The sequence below is a fragment of the Camponotus floridanus genome, unplaced genomic scaffold (assembly GCF_003227725.1).
Source record: "Camponotus floridanus strain SB8 unplaced genomic scaffold, Cflo_v7.5 scaffold90, whole genome shotgun sequence".
Classification (NCBI taxonomy): Eukaryota; Metazoa; Arthropoda; class Insecta; order Hymenoptera; family Formicidae; genus Camponotus; species Camponotus floridanus.
In genome coordinates this window covers 417,015-438,526 of record NW_020229861.1, presented here as the reverse complement: position 1 = coordinate 438,526, position 21,512 = coordinate 417,015, and the positions used below count along the sequence as shown (strand labels likewise).

Below are 21,512 nucleotides of genomic sequence, written 5' to 3'. Positions count from 1 at the left end.
ACTTTGACAATTTTTTTTGGGAATATAATAAAAGGAATGGGAATTTTTTTTAGAGGGTTTATTCAACATATATTTAAGTATAGAAAAAAATTTTTTTATTATTATTTTTGTACAAAATGGCGACGAAAGAGCTAATCTTCGAAATGATCTTTTTAAAAAACGCTTCCAGTAGCGAACCAATTTCTCGTGAAATATAAGACCTAGAACAAAAAACCAAAAAAATTTTAAATTTATATACTATTGGCTATAGAAGTACGTAGGGATTTTTTATTTAATCAAATTTTGTAGAAACAGTGCACTTTTGAAAAAAAAATTCGATTTTTTGCTAAAAAATAAGCAGTAAATTGTTTATAAAATAAAAAGTTTACATCGAATCGAAAAACCCCTACGTACTTCTATAAAGGATGTAATTGTGAAGCTACTGTCAAAATTTCAAACCGATCCATGCATCCATGTTGAAGTAATGTGTTCGCTAAGATTGAAAAAAGCGGTTTCGAGAAAAACACGTTTAAAGTTTTACGAGCACTTAAAATGCTTGAAATTTATGTTTACCTGTAATCGGCGATGCCTGCATCATACATTTGGCCATCCAGATTGATGCTCGCCTCTTCTTCTTCCTTCCTGAATGATTTTAATAGCAATCGGGCCTCTTTTGCAGCATCAGTCAGCGATCACTCCGAATACTTGATGCGGCGCTCGTCCGTTTCGACGAGAAATTATAACAGTTTGTCCCAATTTACATGCCTAAATTTTGCATGAGCCTCATGACACTTGATAGGCCATCATTATATATGCCTACATCAATATATATGGCAGTATCAAGCACATGCTTGCCACTGGAGGTCGATTTCGGAGCCATTGACCAAACTGTCGAATTGAAACTCTCGTTGCTATTTTGAGTATAGCCGCCAATGCAACGAACTGTCAAATCAGCATAAGGCTCTGAATCCATGGTACCTTTGAAAGTCTTAGAATCTCCGTCCCCCACGTAATTTGCATATTTTAAATTGTGCAAAGAATTTGAGCGCTGGAACATTTCTATAACGGCGTCCACCTCCATCTTTCCGGCGGAGTCCTCGTAGTTAGCTTGGCATTGGTTTTCATGCGTTTCGATCCATTCCTTGTACTTCTCAGTGTCTTTTTGTTTCTCCCAAAATTCAAAAGATTTACAATATTTTGATTTTACAACAACATCAACCAGTTTGCCGGTAAGCCATCCAATAAGCGATACGAATCCGAAAAGTGACGAAAAACCCCGCTTTCTCCACGAACCATCACCAGATACAGTAACACCATCTGTATTCTCTTTCTCATCACTTTTTTTCTTTTCTTCCTGAGCTGCAGTTTTCATACTGAGCTGACAAACCGCCTCTGCTCCAATAGCGATCCTTTTAACGACTCTGTCGTAGAATGATTGAAAAATTGGTTGTGGGAGATCCATAAACGCGCAAAATTTCATTATTCCATTTAGTCCTACTCCGAGTAGCCGCATAGCAAGCACAATTCGACGATTAATATCGTATCCTTTTTCAATAAATGGAGAACTAGGAATATAAATTTTCTCACAATTTTGACACGAAATTACAATTTTAAAACCCAAACCACGCTTTGCAGATTCGGTGAATGTCACTTCAGATTTGCATTTTTTACAAACAACAGCTTGTGATATAGCGGAGAAAACGGCTAAAAAGTTCAAAATTCGGTACCCAAATCCTTCTTCTACTTCAAATTCTTCAAGGTCCATTTGTAATCATTTGCGAGCCGATGTGCCAGCCTTCTCGAGATCCGGCATCTCCAGTTCGTAACGGTTCAACGGTCGCCGCTTTGAAATTCTCGGTCTCTTCAAATTACTAGCACTTCCAATTGTGCCTTTTTTCTCTTTATACATTTTTCTTTTACCACTCATCTTGTTTATCACTCAGAAACAAAGAAATATATATACAGAAAACAGAGAAAGCAACGGAAAAATCAAAACTATGCGTATGCTTGGCGTCACATTGGCAGCTGTACTGACTCAAAAATACAAGTTTATTTCGGCAGTAGCGTACCCTGGTGATCTTTTGAGTAACTCTAAGCATCTTCTGCACTATAAATAACAGGGCCACTTATTATCCTGAAAGGTAAAACAGGATAAAAGCGATGAATCCGAATGCGACGCGTTAATGCTCAAGGGGCGCTCCGAGGCGCTGCGGAAAAATCGTTGGTAGAGCCTTTAAAAAAATTTTTTTTTACTATAAAACTTAATGCATATTGTTTTTATGATGTTAAAGCATTGTGTAAAGCAAAAAAAAAATCGATTTTTTTCAAAATCCTAGAGTGGTGTTACCTCTTAAAGTAATCATGGATAGTTTATCAATAATCGATTTCATTTATTTCTCATAGTTTATTAATAGTTTTCATTATGCAATTATATGAATTTCTAAATTTTGTTGATATATAGGATAATAACAATTTTCCTATTTTATCTATTACTTAATAAATCTTGTTGATCGAAAATTATTCACGGACATATTAAACGTCCATGATGTGAAACATAACTGTCGGCTTAAAGTGCATATTTTTCCTGTGTTATGTTGTAAAATAATAAACAACGCAGACATAAAAGAGAACGTAAAGTATGATGTAATTTTAGAACAAATTTGCTTTATAACATATGAGTTTTTTATTTAAGTTTGTAACATGTATAATTTATTTCATATTTTTTAATTTACTCTTTCATATATCCTCTTTAAAACGTCCTTCCTGGATAAGCTTAATATTCAATCTCATATTGTTGCAACTAGTCAAATTTTTATTGTTTTCTTATTATATTTCTACTCGCAATGTTAACTTTTCATTTTCATATTAAAATTTTTTTTTAACTTGATTAGCTAAAAGATAATAGTGAAATATTAAAAAGAGAAGGCATTATATTGTGAAAATAGACAAAGTTAAAATTTGAAAACTCAAATTTGAAAAAGATCGAAATATTACATGGCAGTAGATTCTTGGCAGTTTTAAAATAGGAAAATTGTTTGTCGAGTATATATCTAATCAGCAGATGCATTATTTAACAATGTAAGAATTATATATGTTTAATTAATCATACACTGAAAAAAATCGTTTAATTGTACCAACAAAAGATATATAATTGAAGGCATTTTGATTATCAAATTGGTAAATCAAACAAGAATTTCTAATTATCATTATGATAAGACTTGATTTTTTATAACTAGAACGTTTAATAGATTTTACTATAAGGATTTGGTTAGTATTTTCTGGTTGGATCTATAAAATTTCTTGTTACATTAATTTCTTTGCTTGCTTCTTAACTTAACTCATATTCAATATTTGCCATAAAATGTATATAAAGAACTAGTATTAACATTAAATCCAAAGTATATTTTTTTTCTCTTACGAGCAGTAGTGCCAGAAAGAGGACGCTAGCTCTCTGATTGTGTGTGTTTGAACTGCATCCTCTTCTTGCATCACTGTTTATCAGTTTAATTTCTAACAAACTGAATTTAAAATAATTTATTCAATAATAAGGAATGTATCCAATAAGCTTGTTGGAATTCAGAATATTAAAACTTTGAGATAGATGAAAATAATTTAGACAGGATAAAAAAAAAAAAAAAAAAAAAAAAAAAACATCTAATTAATGCCGATAGTAAATGCGATACGATATGATATCGAAATATAAAGATACGATAGGAATATCTAGACTAAATATGGATTGCCGATATTTGCCGGATATAAGGTAATAATAAAAAAACCAAGAAAAGTATCCGATTTAATTATAATATTTTATATTTTATTTGCATAAGAATTATAAAAAATTTCATACTAAGGATTTTGTGCCATTTTTGTTTATAATTAAATTAAATTTTTTTTTTTTGTAAATAGTTAAAACAAGAAGAAAATTAATCAGATTCATCTGGTAATTCGCTAGGGGATTTGATAGCCTGGATTAGTAAAATTGCCGGATACCGGATATCGGATATCCGGAAATAATATAATACCGGATACCGGATACCCCGCCGAATATCCGGTAGACTAAATATCCGGCCGGATTGCCGGATATTTGCCGGATATAAGGTAATAATAAAAAAACCAAGAAAAGTATCCGATTTAATTATAATATTTTATATTTTATTTGCATAAGAATTATCAAAAAATTTCCATACTAAGGATTTTTGTGCCATTTTTTGTTTATAATTAAATTAAATTTTCTTCTTCTTTTCGTAGGTTAGATTAGATTAGAAACAATAGAAAAACACTAATGCCCTTCACTAATCTGCAGAGGGATAACTTGATAGCAAATGATTAGCTTTGTTCATAGAGGACTCTGCGTCTCTAAATTATCGGTAATGGTGCCAATTTTAAATATAAAATTTTGTTACGATATCCGGCCAGGCCGGATAGACCGGATACCGGATAGTTACCGGATATCCGGCACATCCCTAGTAATTCCTACAAGAATTCTGATTCATCCATTTTGCATACTGGTCGAATCTACCAGAATTCTAATTAATGCAACCAGATTTTTTTCTCAATGTAGATATATTTTACTGGAAAACATAGGGTCTGTTCTTTTCAGCTATACTGCTGCACTAGTGCAATAAGTTAGAAAGAAACAAACATACTTTCTTTCACTCTAACTAATTGCACTAGTGCAGCAATGCAGCTGAAAAGAACAGACTCATTCATGTAGGTCTTTAAAACAAAATATTAGATATATAGATACAAGATGTACGATAGTATCTCTTGATAGTATTTTGTTTAAAAAACCTATATGTACGTTTTCTGATAAAATATATCTATGATTAATTAAACATATATATAGTTTTTGCTACCGTTAAATAATGCATCTGGTGATCAAACATATACTCGCTTCAAGTTCATGCGCAGCAACAACGAGGCATCTTGTATATCTACACGAATCGGTTAGTTGAGATTATTAGATTTCAACAACGGCTGAACTAATCATATTTGTAATAAGTTTAATCAATAAATTGAATTTAAATTATATAAGTTTGTATTATATATATATATATATATATATATATATATATATATAATATAAACTATTTTATATTATTTTACATAAACTATTTTATATAAAATAGTTTATTTTATATAAACTATTATATATATATATATATATATATATATATATACAGGGTCTACCAAAAGTGTGGAAACCCCTAAATATCTCGGAAAATATACCTTTTACAGAAAAGTGTTTCCAACAAAAGTTGTAGGGTTTAAGAAGATCTATATACTGATTCTATCAGTTTGACCTTGGATGGCGTCGTCAAGGTCAGGTCAAGGTCATATTGACTTTTTTAAATGACACCCCCTACATTTGATTGCATATTCTTATAGCTTAATTCAAGAGCTTTCCAAAACACTATAATAATGTTCATTTTTATTAAGTACTTTGCGAGTTATGAGGGTTGAATGATAGAGTAGCGCCGGTATTAACATTATCCAAGGTGTACTACATGGAGGTTACTCGCTCGGATTTGCATCTGTTGTGTGTGTGATCCAGCTAACTAAGGCAAGATCGATTCCTCAACATATCCTCATATTTCGCTGAAGTCAAATTGCCAAAAAATTGCTCCATAAAACGTGTATGAAACGTCTCGTTAGTTCCTTCATTTACCGCTATGTGACGCACTACATGCAGTCTAACTCGCATTTAAAATTCAACTAAGAATGTATAAAGCTATCAAAGAACGAGCACCTTCTAACTTCAGCTTTGAGCAAGCAGAAATTAATTGTTATCGTCCAAATACAACGTACGATTAATTAAAATTAAACGTTTTAAAAATGGCTGGCGACTTGTCGGAACGTGAAAGAATCACTATCCTCATGATGCGTGGATGGGGTGATAACGAAAGATCGTTCTCTGATGTCGTTCGATTATTTAATGACACGTATCCGAACCGTCGAATTAATAAGTCCACTGTGTTAAAAACAATAGAACGTTTTAGACAAACTGGTAGCGTAAGAAATCGCTCTAAGTCAGGAAGACCATTGTCTGCAACCAACGAAGAAAAACAACTTGATGTTCTGCAGACATTTATTGAAGATCCCAATTCTAGTGTTCAGAGAGTCGCTCAAACTCACGATATTGCTCCCATGTCGGTTTAGAGAATTTTAAAGAAGAACAAGTTCCATCCATATAAATTGCAATACGTTCAAGAATTGCAAAACGGAGATGAGGAGCGTCGTATACATTTCTGTGAAAGAATGATGGCACTAATAGATGTCCGGCCCATCTTCCCTTATCAAATTGTTTTCACAGACGAGGCAACTTTTACCTTAACGGGAGAAGTTAATAATCAAAATTTTCGTTTCTGGTCAGATGAGAATCCGAATTGGGTGCGGGAAACTCACACACAACATCCATAAAAAATAAATGTATGGTGCGGAATAATAGATGGCTATTTAATAGGGCCGTTTTTTTTTGAAGAATATTTGAACGCTCAAAGGTATGAGAGATTACTTGTTGATCAAATAATTCCAGCCATACAGAATACTTTTCCAAATAATTTCCAAGAAATATGGTTTCAGCATGATGGAGCTCCTGCTCATTTTGGTGCAGGACCACGTCGTATTTTAAATGAGACTTTTCCGCTACGGTGGATAGGAAGAAGGAACGGAAATGAGGGAGGAGAGGATTGGCCACCTCGGTCACCAGATCTAACTCCTCTTGATTATTATCTATGGGGATATCTGAAGAGTAAGGTTTACAGAACAAAACCTAAAACCATTCACGAATTGATACAGCGAATAAGGGATGAAATGGCTTTGATACCTTTTGAAACGAATCGTAAAGTCATTTCTACATTCTACCAAAGATTAGCATATTGTCAGGAAGTAAATGGCAGCCACTTTCAGCATTTACTTTAACACATTGAAACACATTTGCAATCGTTTGGTGCAACCTAACCTGATCTCTGTATACACGCACCGCACGCACGCACACGCACACATTTCGAACAATTATTATGATAAATGAGCATCCACAAATTTATTTACTGTTTACTATGTCGATTGCTTTCCAGGTCTTTAAATGCTCGATTGTAATTTGGTTGGGTCTTTGCTTTTGCTGACTGGATCCACGACCGATCTTGCCTTAGTTAGCTGGATCACACACACAACAGATGCAAATCCGAGCGAGTAACCTCCATGTAGTACACCTTGGATAATGTTAATACCGGCGCTACTCTATCATTCAACCCTCATAACTCGCAAAGTACTTAATAAAAATGAACATTATTATAGTGTTTTGGAAAGCTCTTGAATTAAGCTATAAGAATATGCAATCAAATGTAGGGGGTGTCATTTAAAAAAGTCAATGTGACCTTGACCTGACCTTGACGACGCCATCCAAGGTCAAACTGATAGAATCAGTATATAGATCTTCTTAAACCCTACAACTTTTGTTGGAAACACTTTTCTGTAAAACGTATATTTTCCGAGATATTTAGGGGTTTCCACACTTTTGGTAGACCCTGTATATATATATATATATTATATATATATATATATATATATACATATATAAAACAGTTTATTTAAAATAGATTTTATATATAAAATAGCTTTGGCATATAGCCAATGCGGCTAGAAGTGCGTGGCGGTGAAGATCTTTTTTAATTAATTTTTCGTTAATTATTGCAAATATCGCAAAATAGTATAGGATCTTCCTTCTAAATTTGAGCCAATCTACCTTCACATTTTGGGACTGCGAAAAATTGTCTGACACCCTGTATATCAAACTCTTAAAAAATACTCAATTTAGATAAGGAAAAATAGTAAATATTTACTTTTACACATCCAGCCTCAAATGACTTGACCTTGACATATATTGTCAAGATCATTGCTCTTAGTAACATTCGAAAAATTTTAAGCGTCACTCGTTGTTTATTAAAAAGTTATAAGCAAAAGAAGTCTTATAAAATTTACAGAAATTTTGGACATCATGTACAATAATAGATCTTTCGTATTGAAAGTTATAAAAGAATAAATGTATTGAAGAACATCTCAATTTTTTTTATCCTTACATACAGGGTGGGCCATTTTAAGTGATCCACCCCAATAACTTTTTCATATTTGAATGTACAACAAAATGTTTCAAATAAAAGTTGCTTGACTTCGAGGGAGACAGAAGATGGGTGGCAAAAATTTGACCTTGGATAGTCATTTGTCAAGTACCTTTTTATTAAGTACTTTTTGAGTTATAAGGCTTGAAATAATTTCTTAATTTTACATAAACCATAAAATATCTAGTAAACCATTCATTTTTCGATTATCTTACCTTGATACTTTTATATACAAAATAATGAGAGGAATCAATTGGTGTAAAGAAAACATATAGTTGTTTCTAAGAAAAAATATGTAATTTGCAATTAACAATTCCATATTTTTTCTTAAAAACAACTGTATGTTTTCTTTACACCAATTGATTCTTCTCATTATTTTTTACATAAAAGTATCAAGGTAAGATAATCGAAAAATGAATGGTTTACTAGATATTTTATGGTTTATGTAAAATTAAGAAATTATTTCAAGCCTTATAACTCAAAAAGTACTTAATAAAAAGGTACTTAATTATAATGTTTTGGAAAGCTCTCGAGATAAGCTACAAGAATATGCAATGAAAAATAGGGGTTCCATTTAAGAAATTGAAGGTAATCTTTATGTGACCTTCAAATGACTATCCAAAGTCAAATTTTTGCCACCCATCTTCTGTCCCCCTCGAAGTCAAGCAACTTTTATTTGAAACATTTTGTTGTACATTCAAATATAAAAAAGTTATTGGGGTGGATCACTTAAAATGGCCCACCCTGTATCGATTATAATGGAGAATCTTGTTTTGTGTAGAAAGTTGCAAACCTATATGGAAGTGTACAATAATAGACCTCGCTTATCACTGACTCAGGGGTGATGATATGGGGTGGACCTCGCTTCGCGTGGAAAGTTGCCATTCTATACCATCTCTAAATAATTTATTAAATATTTCTTATTAAAAGTGAAAATTAAATAATTAAATATATGTCAAAAAAATATTCCATTAAGTGCACAGGAGATTTAAAGATTACATAATTCGTGAAACTTTTTTATTTATAACTTTTTAATAAGCAACGAGCGACGCCTAAAACCTTTTGGATATTAGGACAGTAACAATATATGTTAAGGTCAAAATCATTTGGTTTTCTGAATGAAGTGATGCAAGAATGCTTACGCTGGCAACAGGCAATATAGTGGAGGAGATAACCACACAAGTGAAAATCGCGTGTACAGAAACACGATTTTTGCTTGTGCTTACCCCCTTTACTACGTTGCCGATTGCTAGCGTAAGCATTCTGGCATCACTGGCTGTATAAAGGTAAATTTTTAGCAAAAAAATTATGTTCGCAAAGATATCGGCCCAAGTATTTTAAGTAATGAGATGTCAATGCTAAAAAGATTGTCACTCAGATCTCCAGTAAACTTCTCAAAATCCAGATTTTATATTTACAGATTTTAGAAAGACAGAAATATCGTATAATAAACCAAAGAAGAACTAAAATCAAAGAAAAACTCAAGAAATAATCTATTTTAAAAATTGTATTATAAAATATTGTATTATAAAAAATTTTCCAAAGAAAATATAAGATGTCTTTCATTTGTGGGTATTAATCTCTTGCGTAAATTTGTAACTATGTTCTATCTTATTAGATTATTATAATTTTAATAGTTCATTGAGAGACTCATTGAAGGGGAGTGGCCCGTTGGCACACAGTACAATTGGACACGTTGCTTTTGGACACAAAACTAAATTTTCCATAATTTAAAACATAGACGCATGTATGTAGAAGACTTGAAATTTTTATCAATTTATTAACTTTTTATTTTATAAACGAATGACGAATACAGTAAATTTGCGCACAGTTCTTTTGCGCATAGTTCTTTTGCGCACAATTCTTTTGCGCACAGTTCTTTTGCCCACAGTTTTTTTGCCCACAGTTCTTTTGCACACAGTTCAATTGCGCACAACTACAATGGATATATGCTGTAAGTTGTAAAACGAGGTCTACCTTGCCTATCGGCGGAATGGTTGCGGGAGGGGGACTTGAATGTATGTGTACACACACACACACACACGCGCGCGCGGGAGGCCGAAGGCCCCCCTTGTGGCTCCCGCGTGTGTGTGTGTGTGTGTGTACACATACATTTGTGATTTTTTTTAATGTATTAAATTGTATTCAATTCTATATAAATTTAAATTGTATTAAATGTTAAACCCCTATTGAAATGAATGTGCAAATTTACTGTATTTGTCATTCGTTTATAAAATAAAAAGTTAATAAATTGAAAAATTTCAAGTCTTCTACCTAGATGCGTCTGTTTTAAATTATAAAAAATTGAGTTTTATGTCCAAAAGCAACGTGTTCAATTGAACAGTGCGCAAAAGATATGTGTCTAAATGAACGGTATGCAAATGTAACGTGTCCAATCGAACGGTGCGCAATTTTATGTGTCTAATAGCACGGTGTGCAATTGCAACGTGTCCAATTGTACTGTGCGCCAATAAAGGCTTCTCCATTGAAAGACCAGAAAGGAATACATCCTTTCAGTAAGATGTCAATAGAGCCGCCATTGGGAAGTTGAGGTGATGAGTTTTTGACGTAAGGAAGAAGAGTATAGAAATGTGGAAATATGGAAGAAGTATATGGAAATGTGAAAAGAAAGAATATGGATGTGGACTAGATAAAATGATTACGGACAAGAGAGAATGGAAACTGGAGAAGAGATAAAGCATGAAGAACTAAAGATATTTGGAGGAGATATTGTTAAAAATAATAGTTGTTGTTGTGCCGGGTGCGGCACGGGATGTAGAATAGTCGAGAGATTTCAACCAAGGCCTTTTAATTACAGACCGTTTTAATAACAATTTTTTATTATTATAATTATGATCCCTTTTTACAAATATATTCACTTATTCTATACTAATCGGTTTCTTTTAAGCCTTCTCTCCTTAATATTGTCTTTCTTTGAATCGCCTTGTTTTTAGATTTCGAATGTTAACAATTTCTTCAGCGTTTGATGCACAGAATAGCGGTTAGCCCCAGATTCACACTCCTTATTGATTAATTTTTAATTAACTACTGTCCGCCGCGGATTCTCGGTGGACGGTTTTTAACACCTCTTTTTTAGGGGTATTTTGAAGGGGATGGCCTAGCGACGTGGCCATATATGGTCATGAAGGATTTTCGTGGCGGTCAAGTCCAAGTGCAAGCAAAGGAGGTTCAAAGTTGAATCCCTTCGTTGGCATTGTTCGCGTTTCCGGCGAACTCGCGCGTGGTTGAAGTGGTAGTTTTACGCGGTTCGCGAATATTCTATCGCGGTTCGCGAATCTTATTCTAATAACAGTAAAATAAAATAAAATAAAGTTATAGTCTTTCGGACTATAACATTGTATTGAAGAAGGTTAGGGAGATTCAGAGCAGAGAGAACGAAGAAAGAGACGGTAATGCAGAAGAATGAGAAAAAGATAGTCGGTAAGGAAGAGAATATAAAATGAACGTAAATTTGATCCCTTTTTTACAGGTATTTTTGAAAGGATATTTTGAAAAGAATTGTAAACTTACATGTATATGTGACTGGCAGATCATTTGAGGCTCCATTTAAATGAGGTACGACACTATTCTTCTGTTTGCTAGCATCTGCCTCCACAGCATAATCATACATAACCCAAAAAGCACATAGTAGTATGCCCTCAATCCATAGCATGATAATCGCGTGCGTTACGTTATCGCATATTCTCATCCTTGTACCAACCTTGTACCAACCTTGTAGTTTTATGAAAGATTTAATTATATAACAACTCACTAGTTTTATGAAAGATTTAATTATATAACAAATATTATAGTATAACAAATCTCCATTATGCGTCGTACCATATTGAAATGTGTTCGATCAATGTGATTTTTTCAAAATTGTTATTGTTTCCAAACTTGATAACGATTTTCTTTATGTATCCACAGCGCAGAAGCTTGCATCAACATTGCTGCAATGTTATAACATTGCTCACTACAGTATAATATTGCAGAAATAATGCAGAGACATTATTTTGTAATATTACTTTGGCAATATTGCAGCAACGTTTCAACATAGCGAAAATGTATAACATGTATTTCTTTACTTGCCGCTACGCGGCGACACCAAATTTAACTAACTCATATTCGAATTCATCTAAAGTAGATATAAGATCTACAAAAGACTAATGTAGTAATTATATTTCTTGTTTTGTATCAGTTTAATTTCTCATAAACTGACTTGGTTTATTTAATATTCTAAATCCTAAGAGGGATCTAAATTATTAAACAAATAATTTGTTTAATAATCTGGATTCCTCATTGGGTTTCAGAATATTAAACAGATTTTTCTCAATTAAATGGGTAAATAGGAAATAGTTTATTGCACGTATTAAAATATTCTGGTGTCGAATGTATGTAAAATAATTGTATGTACATTATTGAGATAAATATTTAAGAATATTTAAGAAACATTTAATAAAAAAACACTAATAGATGTATTTTAAGGGCATTTTTCCTACCTTTCTTAAACATTTTTTTATATTTTTAAAGTTTATTTATTAAATTTAAAATGATGTTTGCATTTGTAGCAAAATGCATTTTAATATTACATATACGTTGCAGCGTAACATTGCTACAATCTTACATTGCAATATTCCTAAAAGCGGACATTGTAACGTTGCTGCAATCTCACAACAATGGTGCAGCAACATTTTGCAGTGAATTTGCAACGCTACAACATTGCGGTGAAAGATTGCTGCAATGTGTATGCAATCTTTGTGTGCTATATTGGAAACATTATCTTTCCGAAACACTATCCAATGGTAACTGTCTAACGGAATATTCGTAAAGAAAGAAACCAACATCCAACGATAGTAATTTAAAATGATCATCCAAATGTATATCTGATAACTTTTTAACTAATTCAAATTAATAATATGGCCTTGGAATCAACGTCGTGGAATAAATGATATAAGAATGTATCTAATTATGTAAAAATGCAATTAACGAATGTAAAAGGATATTGATTGAGGAAACGATAACTCTGAATGGGAAAATTGGCTTATGAATTTTTGATAATTCATAAACCTTTAATAAAACATTATGTATGGAGTTCAAGTGCTTGTAAATCGTGTCAGAAATATAATGGTGACATTTTTACCAACATAATTCATGAATACCATTAATCAATTTTCAATCGGATTTTGAAAACCGAATAGATGTTTTCATTACTAAGTGTATTTATTATCTTGTGTAAATAAAATTCTTTGTCAAGAGCAACTTTGATGTTGCCTTTATCTGCTCTTATGAAAATAATATTGGAATTCTCTCGTAAGAATCTCTTAGTAGAATTTACCGTGTGAATAAGTTTTTTACCCATTGCTGATAAAAAATTTGTTTTTACCCAAATTTTGATTCGTGATAAGATAGAATGGTGACACGGTTGAATTGGAATGATTTATTGAATCACTATGCATGATTAATCTTATAACTTGTACATCTCAATAAAAAAAAAATGTGCGGCAGCAATCGAAAATGGATTTAAAAGGTGAAGACTAATACTATACGATGCCATTGGCAGAAATATTTCAAAAATTTTAAAAGAATGATTATTTTATTAATTACACAGGCGAGGATCAGTTACAAAAAGCAGAGTAGGTGAATCTGATAAATTTTTTGACACTGAAAACGAATCTGGCCACGGAATTTCCCCAGCATATCAGGTTTTTGAGTAACTTATAGTTAAATAATTCAAAAATGCAATTTCGGCAAATTTAATAAATTTATTATGGAAGAACCTAATTTTTTGAAATATTTCTGTCAATGGCATCATATAGTACTAGTCATTACCTTTCAAATCCATTTTCAATTGTAGCTGCACGATTTTTTTTCGTTGATATACAAATATGAAGATATAAGAAAATTTACGTTAAAGAAAATTTATACATCAATATGGCAGATCCATCATCCTGAAATTTGAAAAGGCTTGTATATCTGCTTGCATGTCATCTTCGATTGCCCAAAATAGTCTTATAAAGATATATCTAATACAGTTGTTACACATTTTGATAAATTTTTCTAAATTTTATGCCTTTTTATTGTGATTTTGTCCAAATATTGGATGCGCCATTTTTAATTTCAAAAAATGAGGGTAGCGTTCAAAAATTTGTGTTTTTACCCAAATTTTGATTTGTAATAAGATAAAATGATAACACGGTTGAATTGGAATTTATTGAATCACTATGCATGACCAGTCTTATAACTTGTATAGCTCAATGAAAAAAAATTGTGCGGCAGCAATCGAAAATGGATTTAAAAGGTGAAGAGTAATACTATACGGTGCAATTGAAAAAAATATTATATTATATTCAAAAAATTAGGTTCCCTCGTAATAAATTCATACACTGTAAAAACACATTTTGTATAATATTTCTGTTGAAATTTTCTCGTATAGAAATTTTTGTGTTAAATTTTTAACATAATGTTATGTTAATGTAACATATTGTCGTTATTGTTGCATTATTTTGACTTTTCTACGTTAAGTTAATATTCACCGTTTTTGAGAATTAAAACAACACAATTAATATGTAAGTGCACAAATTTTTGATCAAATATGTTATATGTTAAAATGAACAGATAAGTTATGTTACTTTTCTCTTTATAACAGTTTCCATCTATTAAGGGGATCCCTCAAGCGTACTTTTTTACCGACAAAAACACGAAATTTTTGGGCAGGTGCCATTTTTTATTGCCTGTATAGAATTAAAAATCCTTTTCTACGGTTGAAGTATAGATGCGAACGGATAGCGCAAAACTGATTATATACTGAGAAAGAAAAAAAAGTATAAAATTATATATTTATTTATCGACTTCTTAGATCAACATGGTGTCTAAAGCTATCACCTCATAAAAACATTAACCTTGTATAAATGTTTTGTAGCATTTATGCATAAAACAATAGCATACCCCATAATGAACTACACAATAAAAACTTATGGAATTGTGAAAATTGAGTTTAGTAGTCTAATTAATAAATGGCATGTGCCCAAAAATTTCGGTCCGTATGTACCTGAAATATCAGTACAGTAGAGTGGAAAAAGCAGTGCATCTTCTTTATAAATAACGTGATAGAGAGAGATACGAGATGAGGGCGCTGTAATCGTGTAAGAGTTCACCATTCAATGAGGGATCTCCTTAAATAGCCATATTTCTTATGTTATTTATCATAAAAAAATGTCACTGTCTTTTGTCTTTCTGGTGGCCACGCGCAAGTGCGGACACGATTACTGTGAGGCAAGAAGTGATACGACAAGAAGCATTTATGCATCTATCCTTTTTGTATGTGCTGAAGCTACCTCTTATTATGTGTTTATAAGCGTAAGAGCTGAAGTGAGTAATATTCTTTCAGTAAAGTTATATAATGAAGGTAAAAAATATGGTGGTTAATATTATTTTATTAAATAATAAGAATTATGTCTTACAGATTGTAAATTAATGAATATACGAGTTAATGAATTTAATATCTTTTCTCCGTAATGTAATGTACCTTTGTAACATTGAATAAAATAATTTGTGCAGAAAAATGTCTTATTTCTTAACAATAAAAAATATTAGTATTATTTTTTAACAATAAATAATATATAGTATTACTGCAACGATAATACTAATAATATATCAATTAACATTTTAAAAATGTAACGTTAACATTTTTTTGCATTAAAATATAGAATTTTTAACACACGGATTATGTAAATATAACATTTTAATTTTATCAAAATCTTTAAATAACTACTTAAATATATTTTAAATAACTACTAAAAATATATTTATATGTAATGTGTGTCTTCTCTATAATATTTAATGATTCCAAATCCTTTCTGTTATATATGCATGTATGCTTACGTGCTCGCGTACGTATGTGTACGCGCGCGCTATCTCTGCATAACAGACACGCATAACAAAAAGAATTTAGAATCATTAAATATTATAGTGACACACATTATATATAATTTTTTTTAAACATTTATATATTAATTTAATCTATGTATTCAAAAACAGACGTTTTTTAAACTTCAATACCACCCACTTCAAATCATTGTATCTTTTATACTTTTGATTTTTAGACTTTTTGCCTTAGAAAATTTTTGATCGGCATCAAAACTACAACATATTTCAATTTCAGCTAATTTGACCGAAGCTACTTTTTTCATATAAAATGTGCGGGGTCCTTTAACATAAAAATTTTTTACTGTGTGAAATTGGTCGGAATAGGCATTTTTAGACTATTAAATCACAAATTATTAAACAACCTGACATGCTAGAAAAATTTTACGGCTAGATTCGTTTTCAGCATCCAAAAAAACTATCAGATTCACCTACCCTGCTTTTTGTAAGTAAACCTAAAATTTCACAAGCTTATTGGAGTAGAGCGATTTCTGATAGCAATTTGTTACTATTGCTTAGAAGTCTTCTAATATACATATGATATTCTTAATAATTGCAATGTCTCAAGTTGTCATGAGATGCACATGTATAACAACATATTGTCACCAATAAATGCAGAAAAAAGAACAGAATGAATACTGTAATAATGGCATTAATGTAATGATTGGGATTGTCCGAAGAATGCACTCCACAAATTATGAAATATGTTGTAAACTATCCGCATGTCGATTGCGAAATGATTAATGTAATTTCAAATTCAATTTTCTGTCCATATATTAGTGTTTAATATTTGTTTAACACTTCATATACTGCTCAACAAAATTATAGCATATGTAACTTCACGTCAAAAATTTCGTATAAATTGAAATAAACATAGCACCGCTAAAAATGATCGTATCTGAATAATTTTTCTTTTCTTTCTCAAGAATGAAACCTCTATATCAAAAAGAATTTGTTAGATTTTTAATTTTCCTCCCCTCACCCCTCTTTTTAAAAGTAAGGACTTGTTTTGTATCCAAATAATTATATAGTTTAATAGTTACTTTTACATTCTTGTAGCTTACCTCAATAGCTTTCAAAACACTATAATAAGTATTTTTTCATTAAATACTTTTCGAGTTATGAGGCTTGCAATAATTTGTTAATTTTACATAAATCGTAAAATATCTTGTAAAATATTCATTTTTCGATTATCTTACCTTAATACATTTATGCACAAAATAATGAGAGGAATCGATTGGTGTAAAGAAAACACATAATTGTTTCGGAGAAAAATATGTAATTTGCAATTAATAATTACATATTTTTTCTTAAAAATAACTATGTTTTTCTTTACACCAATCGATTTCTCACATTATTTTGTGCATAAATGTATTAAGGTAAGATAATCGAAAAATAAATATTTTACTAGATATTTTATGGTTTATGTAAAATTAAGATATTATTTTAAGCCTTATAACTCGAAAAGTACTCAATGAAAAAATACTTTATTATAGTGTTTTGGAAAGCTATTGAAACAAGCTATAATAATATGTAAAAGCACATAGAGTATCCCATTTAAAAAGTTGGAGATGATCTTCAAGTGATCTTCAGGTGACTCTTCAAGGTCAAATTAATGGCACCATCTTATGTCCCCCTCGAAACCATAAAACTTTTATTTGAAATATTTTTTTCTAAATTGCTTCGTTTCCGAGATATAAATTTGTAACACTTTACGTGGGCCATCCTGTATACAGAGTGGGCCATTTTAAGTGATCCACTCAAATATTTCGGAAAATAATGAAAAATCAAAAAAATTTTTCAGATAAAAGTTGTATGGCTTGAAGGGGGCCATCAAACAGTGGCAATGATTTGACCTTGGAGAGTCATTTGAAGATGACGTAAAGGTAACCTTCAATTTCTTAAATGGAACTCCCTATTTTTTATTACATATTCGTGTAGCTTATCTCGAGAGCTTTCCAAAACACTGTAATAAAGTATTTCTTCATTGAGTACTTTTCGAGTTATGAGGCTTGAAATCATTTCTTAATTTTGTATAAACCATAAAATATCTAGTAAAATATTCATTTTTCGATTATCTTGCTTTAATACTTTTATGTACAAAATAATGAGAGGAATCAATTGGTGTAAAGAAAACACATAGTTATTTTTAAGAAAAAATATGTAATTTGCAATTAACAATTACATATTTTTTCTTTGAAACAACTATGTGTTTTTTTTACACCAATTGATTTCTCTCATTATTTTGTACATAAAAGCATTAAAGCAAGATAATCGAAAAATGAATATTTTACTAGATATTTTACGGTTTATACAAAATTAAGAAATGATTTCAAGCCTCATAACTCGAAAAGTACTCAATGAAGAAATACTTTATTATAGTGTTTTGGAAAGCTCTCGAGATAAGCTACACGAATATGTAATAAAAAATAGGGAGTTCCATTTAAGAAATTGAAGGTTACGTCATCTTCAAATGACTCTCCAAGGTCAAATCATTGTCACTATCTGATGGCCCCCTTCAAGCCATACAACTTTTATCTGAAACATTTTTTTGATTTTTCATTATTTTCCGAAATATTTGAGTGGATCACTTAAAATGGCCCACCTTGTATATACACACACATAAAATGGCCGAAATATTATATAATTTATATAAATATTAATATTTGTCAAAATTGAAGATATATCAAAATATTTTTATACAAAAAATGGTTGACATGTGTTTTTTTCATATCAATTAATTGCCCTTATTATTCTGTACATAAAGACAAGATAATTGGAAAATAAATATTTTACGAGATATTTTTTAATTTATATATAAAGTTATGTCAAAAATAAAATATAAAATATCTCATAAACTATTTAATTTTTGGCTCCTTATAACATTTTATGAGATATTGTGAGGAATCGATTTGCATAGATAAATTATAAAAATATATATGTATGGTATTATATAATACTAATAATATTATTAATAGTATTATACAAGATATTTAATAGCATTATATTACACACACGCACACACATATCATATCATATTAATATGATATAATATGTGTGTGTGTGTGTGTGTGTGTGTGTATGTGTATGTGTATAATTCTATTAAGCGTTATTATTAAATATACATATATACTATTATATATTATTAAATTTATAAAATACTATAAAATATAAAAAGGAATAAAATTAAATGTATAAATAACGTTTATGTTATATATATAAATAATATTTCTTTAAAATGAAAGTTATTGAGCTAGAGATATACTTTTATTATTTAGAACAACTCTTAGCAATTTTTTTTTAAAAAACATAAATACTTTTACTCATATTTAAAACAGAATCCGATTTGCAAACTTCTTGCATTAATCTAATAATTAAAACATAAACTTTATTATTCATAATAATAACAATATGTCATACTTATTCTAAACATCACTGAGATGAAATTATACTGAATTTTCAGAAGAAATTTCAGAAGATTTTGTTAACTTCTAAAGTTAAACCTCCGTTGATCGAAACAACATTTACCAACAGATGCCAAAGATGAACTGTCTTTGATGACTAACACGAGTGAGATCTTTCAAAAGCATGATAGTAATCGGCGATTTGCATACAACGTAAAGAAAAGGTCAAGACATTGGGATCGTAACTTTGTCATTCGTATATCAGTATTTTTTTTATTTCTATTATTTCTTTTATGTGACTAACGCACATAGATATTTATGTAAAACGAATATATGCAAATATCCATATAGATTGAGTCACGTAAAAAGTAATAAGATATTTTTTTTTAATTTTTTACTAACAAATAAATATAAAAACTTACTAAAACACATAATTAAGTTATTTTTTATTAAGTACTTTTTGAGTTATAAGATTTCAAATAATTTCATTAAAAATATATGTAACTTAATCGCAAATTATATATTTTCTTCTTAAAAATTATTTTTTTTTAAATTTATTAAGTATTTTTTTAATACTAACAGATTCCTTTCATTATTTTGTGCCTGAAAATGTTCAGGTAAGATCATCGAACAGTAAATATCTTACGAAATATTTTATACTATAGTTTGTATATTATAGTTTGTATAAAATTAAGAAATCATTTCATATATACAGGGTGGACCAAAAGTCTAGATACAATCGAATATCTCATATAGAATGCATTTTAGAACAAAATGCTTTAAACAAAAGTTATAAGAATTAAAAAGATATATTTAACTGCAATATCCATTCGACATTGAGTGGCGTCGCCAAAATCAGGGCAAGATCAACTTGAATTTTTTAAAAGGAACTTCCTATTTTTTATTGCATATTCTTGTAGCTTACCTCGAGAGCTTTCCAAAACACTATAATAAAATATATTTTCCTCAAGGATTTTTTGAGTTATAAGGCTTGAAATCATTTCGTAATTTTACATAAACCGTAAAATATTTTGTAAAATATTCATTTTTCGATTATCTTACCTTAATACTTTTATGTACAAAATAATGAGAGGAATCAACTAATGTAAAGAAAACACACACACACACACACACACACACACACACACACACACTGTTGATAAACATAAAATAAAATCGCACTCTTTTATTCTCGACGTAATTTTCTATTTAAATATATTATTAATTTTTGTAGATAGAAATGACAACTATTTTACACAATTTTTTTTTAATACAGCAATTTTTTATTAAAATAATTTCTTGTGAAATAGTTTTATACAATAATGTTTTACTACTGAGATGACTCGACTTCTTTTTTTTACCTTTTTTTGAAAAGGTAATTTTTTTAGGATATATATATATATATATATATATATATATATATATATACCGGGTGTTTCAGACCACCCGTCCCACCCTTTTAAAACGTAGGGATGTGCTTGTACAAAAAAATGGCTCAGACGAAATTTGTATGATTTCGAGGGATCTATCTGATGGTGACCTTGAATTCGATCTTGAGATCGACCTTCAAGGTTATTTGAAGGTCAAAGTGTTTTTTTTTAATGGGAACCCCTATTTTTGATTATATATTCTTATAGCTGACCTCGAGAGCTTTCCAAAACACTATAATAAAATATTTTTCCCTCAAATATTTATCGAGTTATGAGGCTTAAAATCATTTCTTAATTTTACATAAACCGTAAAATATCTTGTAAAATATTCACTTTTCGATTATTTTACCTTAATACTTTTATGTACAAAATAATGAGAGGACTCAATTGGCGTAAAGAAAACATATAGTTTAATGTCATATAGTTTATAGTCGAATTTCTAATTTCACATTTATTCATTATATTCATTTGACTCTCAACATTATTGTTTAAAATGTAACGACTTAAAAATTCTTTTTTTTGCGTTCGACGTCGTCATCTTTTTGTACTCTGACCTTTATTATGTATTGAATTGTTGTATTCTATTGCGAGCGACCGATTTGATCTTTTTCTATATGTAATTTGTTTTTGTAATCTTCGCTATCAGCATTGAGAAGGTC

At 30.3% G+C, this 21,512-nt stretch overlaps 1 protein-coding gene across 7 annotated transcripts in view; it reads right to left on the bottom strand.

The window, feature by feature from the left end:
* Positions 1-21,512, bottom strand: part of LOC105248600 (ammonium transporter Rh type A) — a 120,234-nt gene that overhangs the window by 56,711 nt on the left and 42,011 nt on the right. For 5 of the 7 annotated variants that reach the window (XM_025414889.1, XM_025414886.1, XM_025414887.1 and 2 more), the window contains one exon: positions 11,628-11,828. The exons of 1 other annotated variant lie outside the window; for it this stretch is intronic. In XM_025414889.1, the coding sequence (XP_025270674.1) occupies positions 11,628-11,828 (201 nt within the window). Of the gene's footprint in view, positions 1-11,627; positions 11,829-19,439; positions 19,556-21,512 lie in introns of those variants that run through there. One more of the 7 variants, XM_025414891.1, reaches the window with a different exon arrangement.